General features: G+C 45.8%; 1 protein-coding gene across 3 annotated transcripts in view; it reads left to right on the top strand.

Moving 5' to 3' along the window:
* Positions 1–25,917, top strand: part of LOC149360938 (sodium/mannose cotransporter SLC5A10-like) — a 102,891-nt gene extending 76,974 nt beyond the window's left edge. For all 3 annotated transcript variants that reach the window (XM_089572550.1, XM_089572549.1, XM_089572548.1), the window contains 5 exons: positions 162–358; positions 3,255–3,652; positions 15,210–15,594; positions 21,006–21,117; positions 22,986–25,917. In XM_089572550.1, coding sequence (XP_089428676.1) covers positions 162–358; positions 3,255–3,652; positions 15,210–15,594; positions 21,006–21,117; positions 22,986–23,221 — 1,328 coding nt within the window. In that variant the 3' untranslated portion in view covers positions 23,222–25,917. The remainder of the gene's footprint in view (positions 1–161; positions 359–3,254; positions 3,653–15,209; positions 15,595–21,005; positions 21,118–22,985) is intronic.
* Positions 25,918–26,160: the final 243 nt, after the last annotated feature.

The raw sequence follows: 26,160 nt of genomic DNA, 5'->3' as shown, positions 1-26,160 counted from the left end.
TTGCGCCTATCGCGCCACAGTATGCAGTACCAATTTTCCACAGCATACTTTCACTGGGGAGGGGTGTATATACAAGGCTATTTTTGCTAATGCGGTTGAAGTTGCGGCAACGTAATCCACACTTTTTGGCCATGACCACATTCGCTCGTGCTTATTTGCAGCTTTCGTCGAGGTCGGTGGCTACAGCGCCCTCGTGGAAAAATTTGGAGCCTTGGCACACGAGTCCAACACAACCTGCAATGCGGTGCCAAAGAACTACATGCACTTATTCCGCGCCGCCGACGACCCCAGCCTGCCGTGGCCGGGGATGACCATCGGCCTTACTATCAACGCCATCTGGTACTGGTGCTCAGACCAGGTAAGAGCACACGTAGAAAAACCAAACGCTGTTAATCACCCCATCTTACCAAGGCCCACCGCAGCACACGTAGAGTGCTGTGCAGGCGGCAAACACCGCATGCTTGCGCAGAGACTTTGCTGAATGAAAGGTCTTGGAGTACCTGCGCGCTGTCGAAAGAAATACAGCTGCCGGTTGTAAAGAAATGTAGTGAACGTAATTTTTGTTAGGAGCTGTAACTCGCCCAGTGATCGTTTGTCCTGGGCTAGAGAGAGGAGGAAGGTTAAAATAGACAGCTTTTCTTTCCTTTTTATTAGCGAAATATGCCTCATATACATTGCGTAAATCAAAGAGAAAGTAATACGGTTCTCAGGAGAAAAAATGCTTCAATTTTCACTTTTTTCCGTATAGAAATAATGGCAGGTGTAAGCGCCAACTGGCCCTTTACACTCAAGGAGATATTTTGTCCTTTCGCCAGTAACGAACACCGTTAGCCACAGGAGGCGAACGGACGGAGCAAAAGGACAAACGGCATCCTTCTTCTCTACAGTCTTACTCTGCACCACTTTTACTCGAAAACTTGGATGGCATGCTTCCTGCTTGCGAAAGTGGGGCCTTTTTAATCGCAGTCCGCGAGAGTACGCAACAAGCAAAAACAATAGTCAGGCAAAGTTGCCCATGAAGTAGAACACCGGTGCAGCTAGTACATGGTTTCATAATGTCTGGCAGCGAAGCGGGGCTCGGGAGTGGAAATAAACGACCGCTAGTAGAGTACGCCGGGCTCGGTGATTGAGTAACGCAGTCGCCATTTTGGGCGAAAGACGTGACCGTTTACAAAACGGTTTACAAAGCGGCGAGGCACAAAGAAAAAATCACGCCTACGCGGAGTCTCCAGGGATCGAGTTTCAGAACGTTGCCGCGCTTACGGGAGCGCCGGTTGCGAAGTATCATGCCTCAGTACACGCACTGCTCGATCGCAATTTTTTTCGCGAAGAACGCCGCTAAAAGCGTGTCGTCTGTGTATGAAGGCATACAAAAGCCTGCTGCAGAAACGTATGAGAATAAAAGAGCCACACATCGTACAAATAATGAATGCACTTTTGTTAAATTGGGACTGGGCTACAGTTTCCTTTTTCATGCTTCATATGTAACCAGGAAGACCACCAGCAATAATTTGATTCGCTCAGTGTAAAGTGGAGAACTCTGTTTGCCTTATTTAATTCTGAGACAAGTAGTGTGCTTTTGATCTCTTAGGATATCAAAGTGTGACTTTCCAGCGTACTGTTTTCCAAGATCGACTGTGCCATGACTCACCTGAATTGTTGGTGTTGCCTATTAACTTCAAACGCAGAAGGCGGAGTGGACACCTGCGTGATGTTGTGGTGGCAGTTATAATATCCGAATTAAGGTTATCGCGGGTATACTTAAGTGGCGTGACCCGAAAGCGTGTAAAGAACGACATGCCTGATGAAATGTTACCAGTCCCTGTTTATCGTTTCTTATACTATGGAGGCAAAGGAAAGGACGACTCTCAGCTGTTTTAGATTCCTTTTACATAACGACACATTAACTGTTAAGGCATGGTTGAGAAAAAGAGACTGGTTTGCCCATGGTCGGTGGACTTCCTCATATGCCGCAAACCGTAAACCTAGACCGCATTCGTCTTGACTTGTGTGATGCCGTATTTTTCGTGGCAATCTTGCAGTGGAATTTAAAAAAGATCCTGCCAGTTACGCCATATTGCCACGTAGTGGTGACTGCAGTAGGGCGAGGAGGAAAACAGCGATAATGTCTTCGAAACGAAACTCTTTATTTGGGCTGACTTGCGCCCGCAAAGCACTGAATCACTCGGCGGCGGCGTACCAACGGGCGAGTTTCGGCGGTCGTCGAAAAGTATGCCCACCGCTCACGGCTGTGCTCTTTTCAAAGCTGATAGCGAAGTGTCGAGATAAAGCTTGGAAAGTTACTAGAACATTTTTGAGCTACGTAGAATCACTCCGCATGGATGCGATCAATCGAGATAAATCTAAGCGCGTCTTGCATCACAAACAAAGCGATAAAGCGGCCTGCCGGCAGCTTTGAAGAATAAACAAACAAACACTACAAAGATTTGTGGCAATATGATATATGGTTTCTAGCTGTAGATAATTAAGGGGGTGTGTCATGCGACTTATTCGTGTTACTGTCCCTCCGCAGTGTGTGAAAAGAGATTGACTGTAAGACAGGCCGATGTGGATGCTCGCTCAGCGAGGTAGTACTTCATCAAAAGTGTGACTTGATCAAAATAACTATGATGCTCAGAGCGATACACCTGAATGGATGTCTGCATTCAGTGAGCGTTTTTCAAACACAACGCAGCTTTGGTTTCCGCTGCTGCTTCCAGCGTTGTTTTATTGTCGTGCTGAGTTTATGTACCACTGCATTTTTTTTTACACTGGAGAGGAAATAAAGAAAAAAGTAGGATTCTAGTGGGTAGCGCTCAGGGCTCCTAATGAGTGGTTTGATTCCGACCATGGGCACAAAATGTTTTTCTTCTGTAGGTTATTGCTCTCTATGAAAGAACAGTTGCACCCCTACAATGCTCGCTTCGGACGAACAGTAGCGCCTCCCTGAGGGATGATTCATAGCAGACTGTCGGCTAACTCCTAAATAACTGGCGGTTGTGGCAAGGCATATTATCCCCGAAAGGTCTAACTTTTCACCCCAAAGGACGACAAATCGCTTAGAGTCAAACACGCTGAGAAAATGTCCGAAACTTGTGGGCCGATTTCAGTGCGTAAACTCTTTGCTTAGTAGTGGTTTAATATGCCAGACACTAACATTTTGGACCATTTGTTCTCAATATGAAAGGAAGCAGCAGAAAATGGGCGCAGATCTTGCCACTTCTCCAATAAGCACCCAATCATTCGTGCCGCAGGTCATCGTGCAGCGGTCGCTCTCTGCGAAGAACCTCTCTCACGCCAAGGCCGGCAGCATACTGACGGGGTACCTGAAGATCCTGCCGCTCTTTCTCATGGTGTTCCCAGGCATGGCTGCGCGTGTGCTCTATCCCGAGGTGATAGGATGCTCGGAACCTGAGCTCTGTCGCAGTTATTGCGGCAACGAGCGCGGCTGCACCAACATCGCCTACCCGCTGCTTGTGCTGCGGCTGATGCCAGCCGGCGGCCGTGGACTCATGATGTCCGTGATGACGGCCTCGCTGGTGGCCAACCTGGCTTCCATCTTCAACAGTGCTTCGACGCTCTTCACCATGGACCTCTGGAACAGCATGCGCCGCCAGAAGGCCTCCGAACAGGAGCTTGTCATCGTCGGCAGGCAAGCACGGTTTCGGTCCGTTTCATAGAGTACCAAACCTACAGAGCACAAGTTACGCCAGCTGGTACCAATGGAGGCGGACAACAGAGTAGATTAGAACAAGCCAATCTCCTTGGCCAAGGTTCTTTGTTCAGGTTGCCCCTATGAAAGCGGTTCACCAACTCTTCTCCGATACACATCTATGTGCGTAGAACCTCTATAAATACAGTTAGGCGCAGCGGTTCCGGCGCCAAGCTCCTAGTTTAGTGATGGTTTTCAGAATGGAAGCGGTATAGCTAGGAATGTCTTTCTGCTGGAGCGGTGGTCGTGAGGGCGGGAAGGGTGGAAATCTATTGCGTTTTTTTTTTTTGCGATTTACTTATGGCCGGAGCATACGGAAGACGTTGCAGTTTGTGCATGAAGAGCAGACAAGGGAAGGAAAAAGAGAAGCTCGTTATGATGTACAAAACGGAAGCCAACAGTCGCCTGTCAGCCACCTCAGGACGCAGGTTGGAAAGTAAATGACGAAACCGAGATGCCTCCGAGGTGACGTGGTGCAGATGGAAGATGGCTTCCACTTGGGCGAACCAGATCTGCGGACACTTGGGCCAGAATGTTGGTAGGCGGAGCTGGAGAACTGCGACGTCCCGTGGGCGCAAGGTAGCGTCCGGCGGAAGGTCGCCTGAGGGCGGTAGGTTGCTGGGGTCGGTCATGTCTTAGGCCGGGGGCCCTATAGCGCCCGGCGACGCTGTAAAGCGCAGGCGCTGAGATCGGCGTTACCAGCCCGCGATAGAGGAAAATAAAGATGGACAGCGCGTGCGCTTTATAGCGTCGCCGGGCGCTATAGATGTATCTTTTAATAATTTATGGTGTTCCTCAATGGTAGCTTAACAAACTAATTATATTTAAAGATAATTGATTACAAAACCGAAGAAAAAAACAACCACAAGCCGCCGGTGGGATCAGAACGCCAGACCTCCGAATTTAGCTTCCGGTGCTCTACCAACTCAGCTACGGCGATGTCTGTCAAATCTTCTGCTTTGTAGGGTATTTGTGTGTATTGTAACCGAACCTTGAGAGTGTTCACCAGCGCCAACCTCGTCAATAGCGGCGGACGTACTACGTCCTCTTGTACCGCAATTGCCCCGTAGGAACGCGTTCGAACGGTGATGGCAGAACCTGAGCGAGAACCCGCCTATGCTACCTACAGCAACAAGACTGCCAAACTCGAGGCACTCGTTAGCGACTGAGCGGACGGGAAAGGAAAAGAGGGGCTCGTTATGACATATATGACTGACGCCAACATCCACCGAAACAAAGGAGCATAGGTGATTAATTCTTTTAACAATTTGTGGTGTTCATCAATGGGAGCTCAATAGGGAAATTATTTTTAAAGCTGATTCCTTAGAAAGTAGAGGAAAAAGCAACCACGTCGTGCTGATGGTATCCGAAACCATGACCTTCTAGTTTCACGTCCGGTGCTCTGCCAACCGAGCTGCGGCGACGGCTGTCCAACTTCCTGTTTTCGTGGTATGTATATCTGTCGTAACCTAACCTTGAGATTTGACCAGCGCCACCCTCGTCCATACAGAAGGACGTAGTACGTCCTGTTTTACCGCGAGTGCACTGTAGAAACGTGATGTTGAGGTAAAATAAGGCCACGTAGTGGTGGCTGCAGTCTAGTGAGCAGGAAGACGGCGAGAATGGCTTCTACACAAAACTCCTTACTTGCGTGGACTTGCGCTCACAAAGAACCGAATCACTCGGCGGCGGCTTAACAACAAGCGTGCTCGGTGGTCGTCGAACAGAATGCCCGCCGCTCTCGGTCGTGCTCTTTTTAAAGCTGATAACGAACTTTCGAGATTATGCGTGCAAAGTTACTAGAACATTCTGAAACAACGTTGAAGCAGCTCCGCCTGGATGCGATCAGTCGAGATGAATCTGGTCGCGTCTTGCGTCACAAAAAAAGCGATAAACCGGCATGCCGGCAGCTTTGAAGAATGAGCAATGAAAGAGACAGTACAAAGATTCGCGGAATTATAGGTAAAATTTAATGTTGAGTCATTTGGGTTGCGCTTGAATTAAAACAGAAGGAAAACGGCACCAGCACAGGATGATGCTACACAGTACCAGTGTTGGGTACGATTAGATAGTGCAGTTGACGAAAGGAACGTATGTGTCTGCTCATATTAAAAGCTATTTCTCCTGACCCCGACAAAAAGAGAAACGTGTTTGTACCGTACTACTTAAGGTAAACCACCGAAAGCAGAAACATCGTAGAGTGATGAAAGCTACAACCAAAAATGGCGCAGCGCGGGTGTCACTAGCCAAATTCTCTCAGTCCCCTCTCCACGAAGGAGAACCACCCGTTACAGCGGCCCGGATATTTCCCATCACTGAGGCCGCCATCCTTCCTACACACCATAATAGCAAAGTCCTCAAGTACGCCCTTATTTGTACTGAAAGTTAGGTAGGCATTCGCAGATTTCGAGATGAAGAATTCTTTCCTCAAATACACGTGCCCATCCAAAATATCCATGTGTGCACCACAATCTCCGCATAATCCCACGGACACCATGCCATCTGGTAACAAGAAATAACCCAAAAGCACACGAGTTCTCCCGCGGCCAAATAATCCCCCCGGGACTTGGTGCTCTTTGGCGGAAATCGTAAAATGAACGCCAATATCGCATGCATAGATTTATGGAAGCTTAGCCTAGTGGATATTTTATAGTGAGGAAACAAAAATTTAGTGAGCGAAAAGACCAGACTGAGGATAGAAACCCAGTCACAGAGCGGCAGTCGATTCTACCCTCAACATTATCTTTCGGCGGTGTACTTTTCTGCACAGCCAGTCACTACATAAAGAAAAAACACCTGATCTCTAAGGGCTGTGAAAACTCTCCAATAAGCCTCTTATTTGCCTAGCGAGCTGCACGTATAAAGAAGGCACCGCATAACGCCGCACGGGAGCTCAAACAATAATCACCCTACAGTACGTACTGTAAATAAATTACGTGCTCGTACACCCTTTCTGCCCCGACAGCGGGAGACACTGACGAAATGCACGTAAAATGTGGGGTTGGCCGCACGCAAAAGTACTACCTTTATTCAGCTCACTTCACTTTCTGCAAAACTTGCTGTCCTACCACTAGCGAAAATCCTTCGAAAACCTTACTCCACTCCTAATCCGAGACGTACATGGCTTCCTGGAAGAGGACTGGTGAAAACATAGCTGGAATGATCCGACTGGGCGTGGGAAATGAAATTATTTTCCGCGCTATTCTTGACGTGCTCATCGCTACTACTTGTGCGCCTACTGGCGGCCACGGGAGCCAGTACTGACCCAATTTAACCCCCCGCCCCCCTCCGCTACAGTTCTGAGGAAAGAGTATCGGAGCACATTTAGTTTTGTAATTAACATTGAAGGAGTGATCTAATTTTACTCCCTTTCCCCTTTTATTTTTATTACAGATTCCGTAGGACCCTTTCTTCTTGTTTTTGTTACAGTTCATCTAAGCAACTGCACTCATGTTGTGTCTGTATTCTTGGGCTTCTCACCTTTGTACTCCAAGTAAACACACAGCATTGCAATGCATGGGTTTTTTCAGCAACGCGTGGCAACACAAATAACGAAAAAAAAAAACGTTTTTCCTTGCTGAAAAACTTGATGCAGTATAAACTAGCCTGACGGCTTATCTTCTTTAACCACAATACACCACTCTAGTGAGAGCGCTAGGGAGTGAAGACTAATGATTATTTTCGGAGTCAAGTGAACATGATGATCGAGAGCCGTAAATCTACTTAAATTCTTGCTGTGAATACTGAGTACCGCTGTGAAAATAATTTTAGAAAATAGAAGCTTCCAGTGATGGTAGCGTGTGGTTAGATCTTTGGAACAGTGCTGTAGTACGGCAGTGAAAATATGAGAGAAAGGAAGAGACACATGCTACACTTAAAGGATTGTATTTCTGACTCGCACTTACGCAAACGTGATGGGTTCGAGAGCGCGGAAAGAGGAAACGCTTGTCCCAGTAAATATGAAAAAGCGGAAGAGTTACGTCCGTGAAGTCTTTCCCCGGCGCTATTTTCAGATCAGGCTCTCCTGTTATCTCCCTCTCCTTTTCCGATTAAGCTGGTCTATCATAATAACACGCTACATAATTTATTTCCACTATGTACAAGATTTTCATGGAGCGGCCTCCCTTCATGGCACTCATCTCCGTCCTCGACTGGCGTGCGGATCTTCGAACTTTATCCGTGTCCTCCTCTCCTGGCGTGAGCAGGAACATAAACTGGCTGAAATGGCTGAACATAAATTGTTCTCTTGCTTCTCGACGCTCTCGGAGACAATCTCTGCGAGAAGGCGACTGCCTCTACCTTTGTAGTTCCCGGAACCCAACAGCCATTACTTCTAATATCCACTTCAGGGTGGCGCGCTCTGCTGTAGTCAGTGATCGGCCTTTGCTGCAAGCTTGCCTTCCCATTCCGTTCCGGCTCATAGCTGTGCAGTATGCGCCGTGCCCTGCCATTTGGCCCGAATGCACGTATATACACACACAGCTGTGTCTATCCAGGACCAAGGGCGAACCAACCGCGCACACAACAGCTGTGTCATCTGCGAGACAGTTTGTAGCGCTTGCGCTGCCGTCTCTCTGTCGCTGCCAAGGTACATCTCTTCCTGAAAACCCGAATGATCAAACTAGCCAAGCAGTAGAAGACATCTGTAGAGCTAGCTTGTGATTAACAGATAACACATCCAAACCTTCAGCACTTGTTTCTGGATCTTTAGTTTGACACTGGAATTACTACACACTGGTCATTCAATTTTCTTGCGGTGGAAAATTTAAAATTCCTTGAATGTACAACAAAGAACCTGCAATACCCTGCGGGAAGCCTCCTGTCTGGTCTCGCGCAGCAGCGGCTGCCGTGCCTCCGCCTGCTCTGCTGCTTTATGCTGCGTAGTGCTGCCTTCGTTCGCTCTTTCTTTCCATTATCCTTTTCTTACTCTGGTAATTGGTAAATATTAGTGGATAATTACCAGTTCCACATGCATGTGCATTAACCCGTTTTTGTTATCGCGCCTTAATTACCCTCAAGGCAGAGCTCAAGTGTCCCCTCCAGCTTTTTTATTTTCCTTATTTTAGCCCAATCCAAATGAAACTGTACCACCTTGCTCAGTTTTTTATACTAATTTCAACAATGAAATTACCTTTCTCATAAATTAGTCAGTTGCTAAGATAATTATTTTGGTATGTCATTCATTAGTACCGTGATGCAAAAAAAAACTTCTGAATAAAAAGTCATTTTTAATCCATGGCTACATAGCATGGTGAGTAGAGAGTACAATAATCAAAACCGTTTTTCCATTTTACCCTCATTAGTAATTTTACAGCACTTGGAATATCAATATTCAAGGCGTCAATGTAATGCAGCAATAAACTTCGTGAAATTATAAATTTTTCAAGTGCGATTGAACAAATCTGCTTCCATTATTGCACACAATGTGCCTTCAGCTTCCCTTAGCGAACAATATGACATCGCTATCTGTCCTCGATGTTCAGATATCGACATACTAAGATAACCAGATGTGCAAAATTTTCATGCCATTAAATTGTCTGCTCCTGCATAAATTCAGCCCACACGATGATCTGAATTCAATATTATGGTCAAATTGCTGATCTCTTGAAGGAAAAAATTGGTACAGTTGGAAAATAATAGCTGTAGATTCCACAAATGTCATTTTTTGAGAATCGATTTTGTGGTCACTTTTTCGTCTCAAAAACTAGTGTCCCCCCTTAATTACAATGCATTAGTATGTTATGTCGCCGGCTTTCTGTCATCAAAACCGTGTCCGCAGCGATTGTGGAAACTATAAAAAGATATAGTCTCAAATGGGGTTATAATCGAGGGAGGATGATGGGAGGATGCGGCGCAAAAGTTTTGGTCCCGATCGGATCATTAGTTATTTAATTAGAGCCAAAAAAGTGACCAAAAGTGGGCGTGTTCAGCCCGGGTGTGGCGCGAAATTTGAATTATCAAAAGTTCGGTGCCACGTAACACACCATGTGATGTACCACGTGATTAGCCCACGTGACCGGAAAGGTGGGCGGCGCCAACGCCCACCGCGAAATTCTAATGTCCGAAATGAACACCCAGGTAAAAAGGTGGAGGCTTTGGAGTTAATAAAAATGTAATCAATAACTAACAAATTATAGAAACGGCAATAGTAAATGAAGATGAATTAAGGTGCATTAAAGTGAATTAAGGTGAATTCATCATAAATTAAGGTGGATTAATGTGGGTATGATGTGACTCCATGACACATTGGAATGAATTAAAGGTGAACTAGAGGAAATAAATTGTGAATTAAATGAATCCATTCAGAATAAATGAATGAAGTATGCAATAAATGGGTTAATTGTAGATTAATTCTGTCAAAATGTGATTTAAATGATTTGAGTGTCAAATAAATGCGAATTATACAGTAAGGCGCATTAACTGCGGTTTAAGGTGAATTATGTGATTCGATTGTCAGAGGCGACGTCACAATCGACATAGAGGCAAAGAGGAGCAACTAGAGGCAAAAGGGACCAATCAGAGGCGGCGAGGAGGTGTCAGTGCTTTCGCATTACTCCAGTGTGGTTTCCGCAGTGCCCTCTAAAGTTTTTTGTGTTCGCAATGTGGTTTTGCATGCCTGTAATGCATGTGTGCCGAACTGCATACGGGAAAAAAGGCCTTTGCCAAGCTTCTTGCCTTTTGCCTTTGCTCTGGTTTCTGTAACCAGAATGAAACAAATGAAGTGAAATGAAAAAAATTGAAAATGAAGGAACACCTGGACAGTGAGGGACTTCGTAGTGGAGGGTTCCGAATGATTTTCAACCACCTGGGGTTCCATAACTTCAGCTAGCATCGCACAGCGCGCGGGCATTTCCGTATGGCGCCTTGATCGAAATACGGCCGCCGCAGCCAGAATCGCACTCGCGACCGTGCAATCAGCAGCCGAACGCCAAGGCCTCTGAGCCACCACGGCGTGGTATTTTTGGAACGAGTATTTCCAAGTAAAGCGAATTTACGCATAATCGAATATTTTTGGGCGCTCGATGAAATAAAAAAACATGTCTCTACATTCAAGCATGCGTCTTAGGGAGGTGCTTTCCTTTTCTCCTCACACATTCCTGAGCCATTTTCCTTTTTGAGGGCTGCTGGCGTGGTGGGCGTCGACCATGATTGAAATGAAGGCTTGTGATAAGCCCAAGCGTGATGACGCGGTTCTAGAACAGCTATTATATGCGGCTGACATCCGACCTTAGTAAGCAGATGATTTATTTGTGGGAAAGAGCTAGTTAGGCGAAGTCAGCCAGACTACCCTACACACTTTCTTACAGTGAAGGAGCGAGATAAGCCTTCATTAAGCGACATATCACGAAGCCGTTCAAAGTGTCAGGTGGTAACAGATGACCTCATATTGACGTACGTTGTGTGTGACCGTGGCCACACGATAACAGGAGATCCGGGTGGCATCAGAAAAACTAGAATTTAGCCAATCCAGCCTCTCTCATTAACGTTTGCGCTACATAGCCTGCTACGTAGAGAACGATTTTGATGGGTACAAAAAATCGCCTGACAGTTGTATAGTTTGACGAATGGCTCCTCGAAGTGACATTCACGAATAGAATGGAGTTCGGTACCTTCCTGCCAGCTCGATGGAGAACGAGCTCGTATTTCATCAACAGGTACCTGTACCGTTAACATAATGAAGAATGTTTAGTTCTCTTTATCATACATGTAAAACCCGCTTTACGGATTCGAGCCTTCATTTTTTTCCACAAAGTCGAAGGGCTGTTGGCAACTGTGCTAAGTAGTAGCTGTCGAGAACGAATAAAAATAATGTAGCATTTGTCACGTACCTTCACCGGTGTACCCTAAAGCAGTAAATATCTGCTTTAGCTGTCCTATTTTGTGACAGCCTACACAATAAATGACGTCGCAAGCCAAAATTGAGGTTAGCGAAAGGTCAGGTGGAATGGTGACGAGCAGCAGACGATCCGTGCGCGAGGACCGACTTAAGAACACCAGAGCCATTTTTGTCGCCATGAAGCAGAGGCATGCGGGAGTACGCTCTTTGTACAGCCGTTGGGTACACCTACTCATCTAGCCATCCTTTGCTCACTTTAGCCTTCGCGGCAAAAGCGGTGCATTCTCAAATGCGCCGAGTTCAGTCGGATGGTATGGCGGAGGTCTAACTACCGGCTTCAAAAAATGCGACGGAACAGCCTATATTTAATTCTTTCCTTTCTCCATGTGTCAATGGATCAATAGAAGTTCAGTAGCTAACAGACTGTTCGTAACAGTAGCTAACAGACTGTTTAATTATGCAATGTAATGAATTTTTAGCTAAGCTATCTACATGGTCCAAGTTAAACAGACTTCAAATCAGTTGCTCTAAAACTAAAGCTATTATATTCCGCGCTAAAAACAAATTGGTTGAAATAAATCACACTATAACCTATGAACACCAAGAAATTGAAATCGTTGACAAGCAAAAAATATTAGGTGTACATTTTTCCTCGCATCTAACCTGGGATGCTCACATTGATCACCTTTGTAAAAAACTTTCCTCGATTACAGGAGTTATATCGCGCTGCCGTACAGTACTTCCACCCAAGATAAAACTGGAAGTATATCATGCTTTGTTTAACTCCCATTTAAGATAATGTAGTCTAGTTTGGTGCACAAACACAAAAACCAATCTAAATAAACTCCTGGTTTTACAGAAAAAAATCATCCGTTACATAGCAAATATTGAGCCCATGGAAACTACAAAGGGTGCATTTGAATCATTCAAAAATTACGAGGAACTTTAGCGTCTAAAGTGGTGAAAGGCGAAAGCCTGAGTGCTGCATTCTGCGACGCGATTGTTCAGTTCACATTCTCTTGGTGCATTAATTAACTGCCAATTAATGACGCTTAATCTTTGCCTTGAGGAGTGGAACGCGACAGCATGTTGTAGCGCTGCCAGGGAACGCCACCACCCGTACGGCGCGATGCGTTGCCCTTTGAACGCAACGCTTTTTGAGGAAAGAAAATGGCGCTGTAATTCTCTGTCATCTCGGTGGACACCTGAACCGCACCGCACAGGAAGGGAGGAAGTGGAAAGAAGAAAGAGGGGCCGCAATGAAGAAAATGAAAATTGTATTTGAGGAAAAGAAATTGTGCAGTACTGTCCCACATATTTCGGTGGACACCCGTCAAAATTCTCACGCAGTGACGTCACGACCATTTCGACCAATCTGAAATTCGGACAAATTTGCTAACACGTCTTGGTCACGACAGTATGAGCCATTAAAGACTTTCGCCTGAAAATGTATCTGTCTCTCATATCTCAGTGGACACCTAAACCTCGCCGTAACGGGAAGGGAGGAAGATGGGACTGAACGAAGACACTGTATTCACTAGACGCGCCTTTGTTCATACTAAAACATCGAGCTGGCATGGCGGAGTAGTATCGTACTCGTCTCGCACTCCGGAGACCGGGGTTCGATTCCCGAGCTCGACCAATTTCCTACTCTGTTTTATTTATTTATCTGGTCTGACTAGAAAGGTTAATTAGGCTAATTGGTCAAGTAAGAAATTAACTAAACTCAGTACCACTTACTTGGAGCATCACTATACGATCCCTTTAATTGGTTGCATGGTTAGTAGCCAAAGTACAATTAGCCCCGTTTGAAGTTCGCGCACTGTGACGTCATGACCGTTTCGACCAATTGAAAAGCGTGACATTTCTGTCGACAACTGCTGCTTACAACGATGAGGCATTAAAGGCTTCCGCCTTAATATCGGTTTGGTTTGGTTTAACGGGTTTAACGTCCCAAAGCGACTAAGGCTATGAGAGACGCCGTAGTGGAGGAATCCGGAAATTTCGACCACCTGGGGTTCTTTAACGTGCACTGACATCGCACAGTACACGGGCCTCGAATTTCTTCTCCAAAGAAATTCAGCCGCCGCGGCCGGGATCGAACCCGCGTCTTTCGGGACAGCAGCCGAGCACCATAGCCACTGAGCCACCGTGGCGGCTTCCGCCTTAATATCATGAGTGTAGACAAGCTGTATGAATTTCGCCTATTACAGTAAGTCTACTTTTCCTCCCCTGAAGTTACTAACCTTCTAAAGTCCTTGGCATCCTTAGAGCGACGAAATATTAGCGTGCAAACAAGAAATGTTGATGCGTGGGCAGTTCCTCATTTTCGTACATTTTATAAATATCAGTCACTTACCCATAAACTCCCTACAATATTTAACAAATATGGACATACAGAGGGCTTGAACAAAAAACAATTACATTCCTATATCGTGCAGTTGTGATCCATTAATTTTTGTTTGTTGTTTCCGCATATGTGCTTTTCAGTTGTTTTATTTTGGTTTCAGTTCATTACTGGCTGCCTTATGTGATTGACATCATTATTACTTGTCACAGTAACTGTTTTATTATTTCCTAATTACTGTCTACTTATGTACTATTCATATATTATGTGTCTATTCATTACGCTGCTGCCTTGTAATGGTCTCTTGGGCCTCGTCAAGCTTTTGTGTAGCTTTTAGCCCAAGAGACCATCCAGTTGTTTTCTTGAAAATAAAGATGTATTGTATTGTATTGTATAAAACTAACCACATTCTATCATTCCTACTGATGTGGACAAACATGATGTCGTCAAAAAAAAAATTACCGACGATTACGTTAGTTCCTAATGCGAAATTTGAGCGCAGCAAATAAGCTGTTTCACCTTTTCGATAGTGAGTCAACCCCAGCTGCGGAGTTGGTTTCAGGGACAACGCCGCCGATGCCGACACAAACAATATGATACCCTCGCTTCCGCAGCGCTAAGAACCAGGTCCAGCCGTGGGAAGGTGGTCACGTATTCGTCGACGTGCCGGGGCCTACGTGAAATAACCGGCGCGTCGGCAACTGAAGAGCACCCTATCCGCCACACAAGAACAGGGGGGGGGGGACCCTTTCCTCCTCTTTCTGCATGGCGGCGACGGTGTTCTGTGCAGTCACGTTATCTTGACTCTCTAGCGGCGTCAGCGACATCCAGCGGTATCAGTCGGTCGCTGCTAGCGCTGGGGGGATGAAAGGGAGGCGGAGCTGGTTACGAGGCCGACGTCAACGCCGACGACGACGCGAAACCCAGGAACGGACGCCAAAGAGCTGCGCTCTAAAAATAGAGCGAACTAGGTTACTAAAACAGAGCGCCGCGAAAGATGCTAAAACCCGCTGCAGAATTTCGCAATCAAGGGAAACTAGGGGCTTCAACCATATAGACAGCGAGTGCATGTTTATGCCAGAATTATATTGAATGTCGCCATGCTACAGGGGAAAAGGTGTAGAGGGCAGGCACGTTATCTTGTCGTCTGCTGTTGTTTTTGTAGCACTTATCACGGCGATGGAACATCTATAGGGTTACATGCACTTCAATCCCTGCGTTTACACGCACATAGCGCTTGAGCTCAGGCTGCAGACAATCGATTCGCTTGTGGTGAAGTGGCGTGTCCTAGACGGTTCGTGTGCTCTGCGCAGGTGCTTCCTCGTGCTGCTGGTGGTGGTGAGCATTCTGTGGATTCCGGTGATCGAGGTGTCGTCGGGCAGCCAGCTGTTCGACTACATCCAGAGCGTGAGCAGCTTTCTGGCTCCGCCCGTGTGCGCCGTCTACGTGCTTGCCCTGGGCTGGTCGCGCATCAACGAGCAGGGCGCCTTCTGGGGCCTGATGACGGGCCTGGCCGCTGGCCTGGGGCGCTTCGCCTGGGAGTACTCGTACGCTCTGCCCCCGTGCGGACTCCCGGACCCGAGGCCGGAGGCCATCACGCGCATCCACTACCTGCACTACGGCTGCCTGCTGTTCGTCCTCACCGCTGGCGTCTGCACGGTCGTCTCGCTGCTCACCCAGCCCATCCCCGAGGACAGGGTGAGTGCGCTCTCGCTCATGTTAGAAGGACAACGCCCCGTTGCTGAGACTTGTGCCAAGCGTCTTTCTTCTGAAGTGTGTCGTGCAATATACACTGAAGTGCTAATCTTTCTTTGTTTTTTGCTAAGAGGATTTTGACACATCGCTTTTGGCTTTTGTGTCGATAAGGCCTGGAGCAATTCTTTGTGCGGCTTCCATCTGTACTGTACCGCGTGCGTTCATCGACAAGTTACGCGTTGTGCTGAAATATGAAGCTTGAAGGGAGTTTTTTAATATATAGCGGCTGGCTTGTTGGTTACACACCTTGACAACAACAGCACGGTCGGAACACGGACAAGAAAGACTACACAAACACAGGCGCTGACTGACAACATGGTTTATTGCCTTGAACTGGCTCATAAAGGCCCAGTACCGTGACAACACAGGAAAACAACATCTCACTTCCCGTGGCATAGTTATCTCGTTTGTCCATAACCTTCCCTCCACTCATTGGCATGCTCATGGGCGCTTAGAAAGATCAGCTCTTTTTTGCTAAGGTGTGCGGATGGCTTGCTGACACATTTATCTGAGAATCTTGATATTGCTTGAGCTTCTGCTATCACAAAGGAGTTTTTGTGAAAGAAGTTATTTGGGAGACCTTGAAATAGACTGAAAAAAAAAACCAGCAAACTTCCATAGCCTAGACTACAATGTCTCCTGTATGCAATTGTGCAAAAGTTTGTTGCCTCGGATCGATAGCGCCTAACACAATTTGACACGGAACTTATTCAGGGTGCTAAATTTAGCCCTTATCCGCTTGGTAAGAGTCACCCGCTCTAACGGAAACAGTGCAGCCGTTTGTCTTTAGCCCCATTATTTGCTTTTGGTCTGCGGCGAAGCTGTGACTCACTGCAACGATAGGGGGTGAAACACTATTACTGCATGAGCTGTGCAACAGCCGTGTGGCGTTACTCTTAAGGAGTTCGTATGGTAACGCGAAACGCGCTGTGTTAAAGCGACTACTGTGGGGCTGCTGGTTGTTCGGAAACAAAACCGCGGGTCGGTGGAACCATCCGGGGGATGATTTGGAGTGTTACGAACAATTTTATATTTAAGGCGGAAGCCTTTAATGCCTCATCGTTGTAAGCAGGAGTTGTCGACAGAAATGTCACGCTTTTCAATTGGTCGAAATGGTCGTGACGTCACAGTGCGCCAATTTCAAACGGCGCCAAATGTACTTTGGCCAGTAATAATGCAATCAAAGGGACGGTATAGTGCTGCTCCAAGTAATTGGGACTGAGTTTAGTTAACTGCTTAATTAACCAATTAGCCTAATTAACCTTTTTAGTCAGACCAAATGGAAAAATAACACCGAGTAGGAAATTGGTCGACTTAGGGAATCGAACCAGGGTCTCCGGACTGCGAGACGAGCACGCTAACCACTCTGCCATGTTAGCTCGATAGTTTGGAATGAACAAAGACGCGTCCAAGACGCGTCTTGGAAAAATCTAGAAACGCACAATCAGTAATGAACCCCGAGTCTAAAAATGAATGTAGATCATTGGTGAACATAAGTAACTGTGTTTCGCATGAGTATAATTTGCGGAATCCATGCCGGGAGGGATGAAAAAACTGGTTTGAGTCGAGAAAGTTGAGAGAGGTTGGTGAAGATAATGTGCTCAAGTACTTTGCAGGGTATTGATGTCAAGGAAATGGGGCGATAGTTAGACGGTTTGTGTGAATGGCCAGATTTGTAAATCGGAATAACTTTCCCTGTTTTCCAGTCTTTGGGTAGACAGCTCTTGTTAAGTGATTTGGTAAAAATAACGCTTAATAAAACAGAGCAGTATTCAGTAGTGTTCTGAAGGAGTTTTGATGTGATTCCAACGACACCACAAGACGATGATCGTTTCAGTTTACTAATGATGATTCTGATTCCGGCGGGATCAAAAACAATGGGGTCCATTGGAGAAAAATGAGCACGAGGGAAAAGCGGGCATTGAGTGGCTGAGGGACTAGTGAACGAGAGAGAAAAGGTGTTATTCAATAAGGCAGCACATAGATTTTCAGGGACCTCTTTGCCAGACTCGTCAACCAGGGTGATTGTTCGATCGTTGGAGCTCTTTACAATGTTCCAAAATTGTTTCGGATTCGTACTTATTAAGGAAGGAAGTTTGGTGTTAAAGAAATTGAATTTAGCTGTTTTCAGAGCGTTTATGTAGTTTTGTGCTGCCTGATTGTATATTGACCATCGGTTAGGACTACATATCATTTTTGCTTGGCGAAAGAGCCTTTTTTTCTTATTGGATAAGCGTTTTAGATAGGTGTTATACCAGGGGGCACTGGATGAGTGATGGATCGTTCTTAGTGGAATATACTTGTCACTGAGATGGAGAAGTTTACTTTTAAAAGATGACCAGAGTGCGGAAACAGAAAGCCTCGAGTGGATTAGCAAAATGTTATCGAGAAATGAGGAAAGCTGCATGTTAATAGCGTCAAAGTTGGCTTTGTTGTAATCTCGGATACGTTTTTTTTGTCGCTTTGCTCGCGTAGATGGCACTGAAAACGAGAAGTGTAATATGTCATGGTCGCTGAAGCCTGGTACGTGTAACACTGCAGAACTGATGTCAGGAGCTGATGTAGGTATTAGATCAATCAAAGAAGATGACGATGGTGTTACACGTGTTGGTAGATTGGCAAGCTGAGATAAACTGAAGGCAGAACAAACAGTGGCAAAGTTAGAAGCTTCAGCGGTAGTAGAACTAGCGCAAAGATTGGACCAGTTAATGCTTGGGAAGTTAAAATCCCCAAGCAAAAAATAAGTGCACCAGGAAACTGTACAGTGATTTGGTTAAGACAGTCATGGATACCTTCACAAAACGCCGTGCTGCAACTGGGAGGACGGTAACAGGCACCAATGACAAATTTTTTGAAAGCAACAGTTATACAGCACCAAACTGTTTCTAAGTCACAATCAACAGATATAGGAAAACACTGAAAACTTTCATTGATAGCAATTAGCACTCTACCACCCATTCTATCAGCTCGATCATAACGAAAAGTAACGAAGTGTTTATTGCAGTCGGACAGTTCATTTGACGATATTTTCTCAGAGAGCCAAGTTTCGGTTAGGACAACTATGTCTGCTTCAGATTCGTTAATTAGCGCATTAAGATAGTCCTTTTTATTGTAAAGGCTGCGAATGTTCGTGTACAGCACGGAAACTTTCGACACTGATCCGCTTCCCCTCACCCATTCCTAACTTTTGGACGAGCAAGTGTGGCCAGAACGTGTTGCCATGGTAGTTGGGGCCTCGTTATCAACTGTTCGGCTAGCGGGTAGTATCTAGCGTATGTTGTTGGTAAGCGCGTCATAAAAGTAGCATTTGTCTTTGGCAAGCAATTTATTGTGACGTAGCTTGTACTTAGTTTTGAGTGATTTCGCGAACTCAAGAAGTTTCTTTCGAGCTTGTCGAGTAGCTGGGCAGAAGTCCTCGCTCATGCTGAAATCGCTATCCTCAAGGCCGGACCGCTTGAAAAATACCAGCTCTTTGGTCTTGTGGGTTGTGAATTTAACAATAAGCGGCTTGCTTTTTTCGGAATCGTATCGGCCAATTCTATGAGCACGCGCTACCGCATCTGATGTTAGCTGCAGTACAAGTTCCTCAGAAAGTAGAGCTAAAAGTTTTTCTTGAGACTGCTGGGGTGTTTCTGATTCTTCGTCACTGATTTAAAAAAAAAATTAAATTATCGCGACGAGAATGGTCTTCCATTTGATCAAGTCGAGAGCGGAGGACTAGGAATCTTGTTCAAGGCGGTCAATGTTTCCTTGTGCTTCATTCATGTCTAGCTGTACGGTTTCCAATGAAGCGGTTTGCTGCTCAACACTTGCTAAACGTTCATTTATTTCACATATGGTGTTAGAGAGCAAGACCTGCTCCTGCTTGATTTCGATAATAGTCTGGGATAAGTTAGCTTGGTTTGCTTCTATCCTGATGCATCTCTCGTTGGTTTCTTTAACCATTTTGAGCAATTCAGTCATATCGTTATCTTTCGGTCCCGGGTTTTCTTCAACATCACCACACATTAGCAGAAAGAGCCAGCAAAATGAGGCTGCCAGTGTTCCAGGGCATGGAAACACAATAATAAATGGATCATCTGATTTAAAGCATTTAGTAGAGAGATATGGACGACTAACCTGCGCAAAGAAGACGATAACGTGTGAGTGCATCACCGTCGAAGAGGTGCTTCCATGCCCACTGAAGACGAACCGCTCGGCGTCCGCATTTAAGCCGTCCGTTTTTCGAAATGTTGATGTCGCTGCGGCTGGACTGCGGTGGATGAGGCCTGGTCTAGCAGTGCAGATGGCAAAAAGGCAGGGGAAGCCGGCGGAATGCGGCTAACCAGCGAAGCTTTGTCCAGGCAATTCAGTGTTCTTTTCACTGGAGTCGAATGTTCCGGCTTTGAAGGGCGTTTCCGCACCATGATTGCAGTAGCTGAAGATAGCAGAAAGCTGCGCAAATAAGACGATAACGTGTGAGTGCATCATCGTCGAAGAGGTGCTTCCATGCCCACTCACATGCCCACTAACATTCGAGCATAAACAATTAAAAATGTTAGCGGCTGGGGATGAAAATGCAGGCGTGGCCGATTAACACTTCCAAAGAGCGGTCTCTACGCATTCGATGCGAAAATCAACCGGTCAAGTATTTTTCTCCCCGACTGCATTATCTTTCAGCTTTGCAGTTCACTTTCCAGTTATCTTGTTCGCATTTCATTTGACGCAGACAGTGCAGCATGGCGCGTCAAAACGTTTTGCGATTAAGCTTAACCGAGCACAAATACCCTGGGTAGCGGAATGATGACGTTTGTTGCGTATACGTTCACAGAAGAATGAAGGTAGGTGGAGCTTGACAGCTCTGCGGGCGCTTTTCGAATAACACGCGCTCTTTTTTACAGAAACAATGATAGAATAGTTTGCAATGGGCTGTCGCTTGAGAAAACCAGAGCAGGAACGAAACTTCGCCGTGCACGAGCGAATTCTCATGGACCACTTAGCTCTTTCTGCAACAAAGTCTACGATGTAAAAAGGACGGTCGCAGATTCGGGGAAAAAGAAGGTGCAAAAAGAAAACGATTAAGTTATGCTTCAATAGTAGTCATTATAAAAAACTCTGCCTTCATTTCTTATCTGTTAGCAAAGCGTGACGCTTCGGCTACTGTCAACAAGCTTCCTGGTCTCTAGAAACCTTGTTTGGCAGTTATCAGCTCTTTGCTTAAATAGGTGCTTCGCTTGGTGCTAAAGATGAGCTGATCTCACTAAAAAAGAAAAATCAAAAAGATCGCGGAATCCAAGATGGAGAGAACTGAGTAGTAGTGGCTCCCCGCAGAATCATCGTTTAACGTCCTGTTGGCTATTTGCTTCGAATTGCAGCTGTATCGGCTGACATTCTGGACAGTTGATAGTACCAAGCCGAGGGTCGACCTGGATGAACCGCCACCCTCCAAGGACGAGGCTCTACCGACACACAACTCGCCACCAGCAGGTATCGTGCCATAGTTTTGCAAATGCCCATTAGTTTGCGGCTAGAACTTTAGGCAGATTGGGCCCCCACTGGAATATCTTGTTTGTTCTCCTGTGGGGAATTTTTGTGAAAGGGGGGCATCAGATTATAATGTAGAAGAACCTGCAAACTGTATCGCACATACATGTTTGAGAAGCTGGTGACGTGGCGCAAAATGAACCTCGCTACATGGAAACGCAAGGGAACTATAACTGCAGTGCGCCGCGCACGCAGCGAACTAGCGTCATTGGATGCTACAGGTTTGTGAATGGGCTCATTTTGTTTTTACTAACGCATTTTAATTGAGAAATGTAGTACATTACCCCCCCCCCCCTCCCAACTTGATGGGCACCATTAGAAGCAACAGGTCAATGAGAAGACTATGTTCACAAGTCATTTTTATCTGCACAAAGCAGGGACTGGATTAATGCGGTTAAAATTGGTTCTACATGTTTTGGAACGTTCTGGTAGCAAAATGGGCATGTCGCGGAAGACGAAAATGCAAAAAGAGGTGGAGTGAAAAATTTTCTTTTTAAATGACAGGTATTTTTTTGGAAAACGGCAAGGAATATAGTATAGACTGCGATGCTGTTGAACAAAACAGAAGCTATTATGCTTTGTTTTATGGAGGGTACACTAAAAGTCTAGACTTGTTGGCTATTTATGTAGTGTACTGTTCCTGTTGGAGCCAATCATTGCGATCCTTCTCAAACATTTTTTTTTACGAATGCGTTCTGTAATGCCCTAGCACACGCAGGCGGTCGCTGAGAGCTCAAAAAGTCGTTCTCTGGAGGTAAGTTGTGCAGGAAACCTTCGAGCCGTGGTCATAAGGTTGACTGCGTTTTCAGTCTCAACTGGAGCACCCGACATAATTGTCGACCATCTCAAGCACAGACGCCAGTTAGCGCGTCGAGACCGACAATGCTTGCACATCTCAGCAACACTGCCAGCTCTATGGACCAGTGCAATGGTGCCCGCTTTCAGACAATTAGCTGCTGGGTTGGATTCCCATGCTGTTCTCCGTTGGCTTGTCGAGTACATATATGACACTGTTTCCTTTGGATAGAGAAATCTCTTATTAAGATCCCAAGGGCAGCCCAACCTTAAGTCGCTCAGTATTCGAAGCGATGCTCTATGCGTGGATTTTAACCTCTTTGATGAAATATTTGGAGTAGAATTCGGCGAAATGCTTGTGGAATTCGCAGAATTTTCAGCAGCTAAATTTTTCGCTTTTTAAAAATTTTTAGATATTTCAAACTCTTGCAGGGAAAAGTGGCCTGAAATAGGGATTTTCGGTTGCACTAAAAGCAAATTTGCCAATTTGGCCAACTGCAGTGAAGGCACTCTCAGTTTAACTTATTAGAAGCTTCTAGTTGTCAGGTGATCTGCAAACAGGGAGCACTTGCAAATGACGAAACAACTGCATGCTCGCAGTGTCGTCTGGTGTACGGTCACGTGGTCAAACATTCTGTTTATCTTTTCTCACCTCTTGTTCTTTTACCAACGTGGCCAACTTCAGCGGGGCCCTGGTGGTTTAACCATTAAGAAGCGCCCAATAGTTGCATGCCGAGCCGCATGGCTTTCGGTGAGTTGTTTGCACTACGTAGCAGAACGTGAACTCCTTACAGTTTCTTCAAGCGTTGCAAAAAAAATTGTATATTTGGGCGTATTCGCGTACCCTTTGCGGTACGTGGTATTCTTTGAGCGAGGTTCTGTTTTGTTTGGTTAAGGTGCACGCAATAACTAAGTATTTAAGACAGAAACAAGAATAGACACTAGGTACGAGGGTAGCGGTTGTGCTTGGTATGGTTTGTAAGGATAATATACTCTTAACGACGATGCTTTTGCAGCCGCGGCGGACGGCAAGGATGGAGGCCAGAAGAAGACATCCTTCTTCAAGCTCCTTCTGTGGGCCTGCCGCGCGACAAAGAGCTCCGGCGAGCCCCCGGCGCGATTGACCCCCGCCCAGGAGGTAGCCAGGGCAGCCGAAGCCGTGCACGAGGACGATGTGCCCAGAAGGCTGTGCATCATCAACGGACTAGTGCTGCTTGTGGTAGCTGGACTCATCAACGGATACTACGCCTGAGGGCGTCTGTGGGCGTGGCACCTCGTCGGTCGCAGCGCTTGTGATATTTTCTGTAGAGGACAGTGCGCGTGCCGTTGCGCTCTTTCTTCTCTGCGTACGTGTGCATGGCCGCGCGGTTTATTTTTGTATCCTCACTTTTTAGCAGTATCTGGTCAAGACAAGCGATTATTCACCTCGAATTTTGATCGAGAATGTGCTCAAAAAGGCGCAGTATACATTGTCATGGAGAAGTGGGCTCCTTCTCAGCTCTACACGAGCCCCTGTTCTCCCTGCAGATGGGCCGTTTTCCAAAAGTGCCTACAGTATGCATTGCCTTCACTAACAAGTAGGGAGAGGGAGAACGAAAATTTAGCTGACCGGACCGTAATACTAAGCATCGACGGTGTCCTGTGCCAGAGTCACCGCAGCAAGCTGGCCCATCAGCTGGCGCGGGGTATCCGAGCCCGTAACGTCGGAGGAGAAGGATATGGAAAATGAGGGGACTGAATGGAAACGGGGCAGGGTTCGGGACAAGTGGGGCATGCGGGGAGTGTCGGATACAGGAGAGAAAAGAACGGGCAGGTGTAAGTAGTATGCTTAGTTGTATGTGTAGAAAAATGCGTAGTTGCGTGATGACAGAAGCCAACACTCACCGTAACCAAGCTGCATAGGGGATGCCTTTTTTTTTATTAATTTTGTACTTTTTGACTTTTTATCAAAGGGAGATTAGTAAAAGCAGTAGAAAAACACCCACATGCCGCCAGTGGGATCCGAACACGAAACATCCGAATTTCGCGTCCGTTGCTTTACCAGCACCGGTAGAGCACCAGTCGCGAAATTCGCAGGCCGTGGCTTCGGATCCCACAGGTGCATGCGGTTGTTTTTTTTTCTGCTGTTATTAACCTCCCACTCATAAAAACTACAAAATTAATAAAAAAGTTATGTCCTATGCTCATTCGTTTCGGTGACTGTTTGCTTCTGTCATTTGTGTCGTAACAAGCACCTCTTACCATTCTCTTGTCCGCGGAATAGTTGTGTGACTGTGAGAGATTTGTTTAAGCTTTAAAGTTTCCATAGCGAAGATTTATTTCTTGCTTATGGTAGAAAGTATTCTCCCACGTAGGTGGACGAAAATTTACTATACTTCATTATGGGCTAAGTGACGCAAATCTTGAACAGAAATCAAAACTAGTCCCTTTGTAGTTAAAGAAACTTAAGATTTTCGTGGAAAAATTGCTTAAGAAGTTCTCTGGACTACTTTATTTAATAACACTGCATTTGCAATTTTATGGCCGAAAATAGTGGGGTGGATCTTGACATGTGGTTTTATGACACAAAGTGAACAAGGGAGGAGGGATCCCCAGGGGGTTTAACCAACGTTTCGACTAGTGGACTTGCCTTCGAGTGAGGACAAGTCATCTTGTCGAAACGTTGGCTAAGCACCGACAAACGCTGAATAAGCACCCTGAGGCTTCCTCTCCCTTGTTTCCTTGGCTTGTGTTGTCAAGAAATTCATCTTCTTGTCCTCTTTCTACCGTGGGTTCTTTTGTAGTGAACTAAGCTCGTCAGAGCTAAATCTGCAAGGAGGACTTCTTTGGTCGCTAAGGCCTTGAAAAAAAAAACAACTATGCAAATTATTTTACATAACTTTGTACAATGTCAGATCAGGCATAGTAGCTCAGTCTTGCTCTAAATTCCACTTGGGCTTGCTGCTTGAAGGCGTAATAGAAAATATACTGCCATGCCTTCACCTCTCCTTCAAGATGAGGTGTGAGTGATATTCCTATCGCGCCTTTACCCGACATCATGACAGCGCCTATTCCTACTTTAACCGAGTCCAATCAGGCTTAGATAAGGTGGACTTTCTTATTGTCCAAATGATGGATGCGGAAGCTTTCAGTTATGAAGCAGAGTGACAAAGTTGTTAATTCCGTAGTAAGTCAGCTACAGTTGCGAAGTAAAAATAAAAAGGTGGCATTAGCAGACAGGAAACACCTGTCACAATCTTCTGCAGAATGGGCGCGATATTACGGGTAATATTAGAAAAAATTTCTAGATCTAAATTTTCTTTTTCTTCATTACTGTTTAACCTGCGGACCAGTAAGTCGCACTTAACACACTGTGGCTGGGTACAGCCAGTGTGGTGTGTTCACGAACAACTTCCTGAAAACATGCCGAACCGCAAAACATGCCGAACGGCATGGCTTGCTACCGCAGTTCATGCGGAAGCAAGCCATGCATAGACTACGGCTTTCGAGCGATATGCGCGAGATCGCTTCAGAGTTCATCGAATGGGATCATCGTATATGGTGTGGCAGAGTAAAAAAAAAAAAGTCCACTCTTCACAGTGCCGAAGTGCCGCCTGTGGCTGAATTTGCAAAGACTAACTGCCTTCAAGAAGGCGCTCACTGAGGCGGATCGATGCCCTTCAATTGACAAAAAACTAGGGGTGTGCGAATATTCGAAATTTTCGAATATAATTCGAATATTATATTTTTACTATTCGTATTCGATTCGAAATCCAAGTATTCGTATTGTTTCGAATATTCGACCCGACGCGAATATTCGTACTCAGCCGAATATTCTATTGCGAGCACCGGCGTTCATATCGGTCCGCAAGTAAGTCCTATTGACAGAGACATAACAATATGGCGGCGCCCAGAGCAAATATGAAATAAAGATTTAACTCTGCGAAAGGGTTAGGACACAAGGGAGACACATTCACGACACTTAGAAGCGCGCTTCTAAGTGTCGAAGCAAAATGGTGGTTTGAGCTAGTTGGTACATCTTTAAAATTTCACCAGCGCTGCGACTAGGAACAAGAAACAGAGAAGGAAGACAAGGACAAGCGTTGTCCTTGTCTTCCTTCTCTGTTTCTTGTTCCTAGTCGCAGCACTGGTGAAATTTTAAAGTGTCGAAGCTGCGCTTCTAAGTGTCGTGAATGTGTCTCCCTTGTGTCC

The sequence above is a fragment of the Amblyomma mixtum genome, chromosome 2 (assembly GCF_055824585.1).
Source record: "Amblyomma mixtum isolate Tamu chromosome 2, ASM5582458v1, whole genome shotgun sequence".
NCBI classification, from domain to species: domain Eukaryota; kingdom Metazoa; phylum Arthropoda; class Arachnida; order Ixodida; family Ixodidae; genus Amblyomma; species Amblyomma mixtum.
The sequence above is the reverse complement of the archived record's forward strand: the minus strand, read 5'-3'. Positions and strand labels throughout refer to the sequence as shown.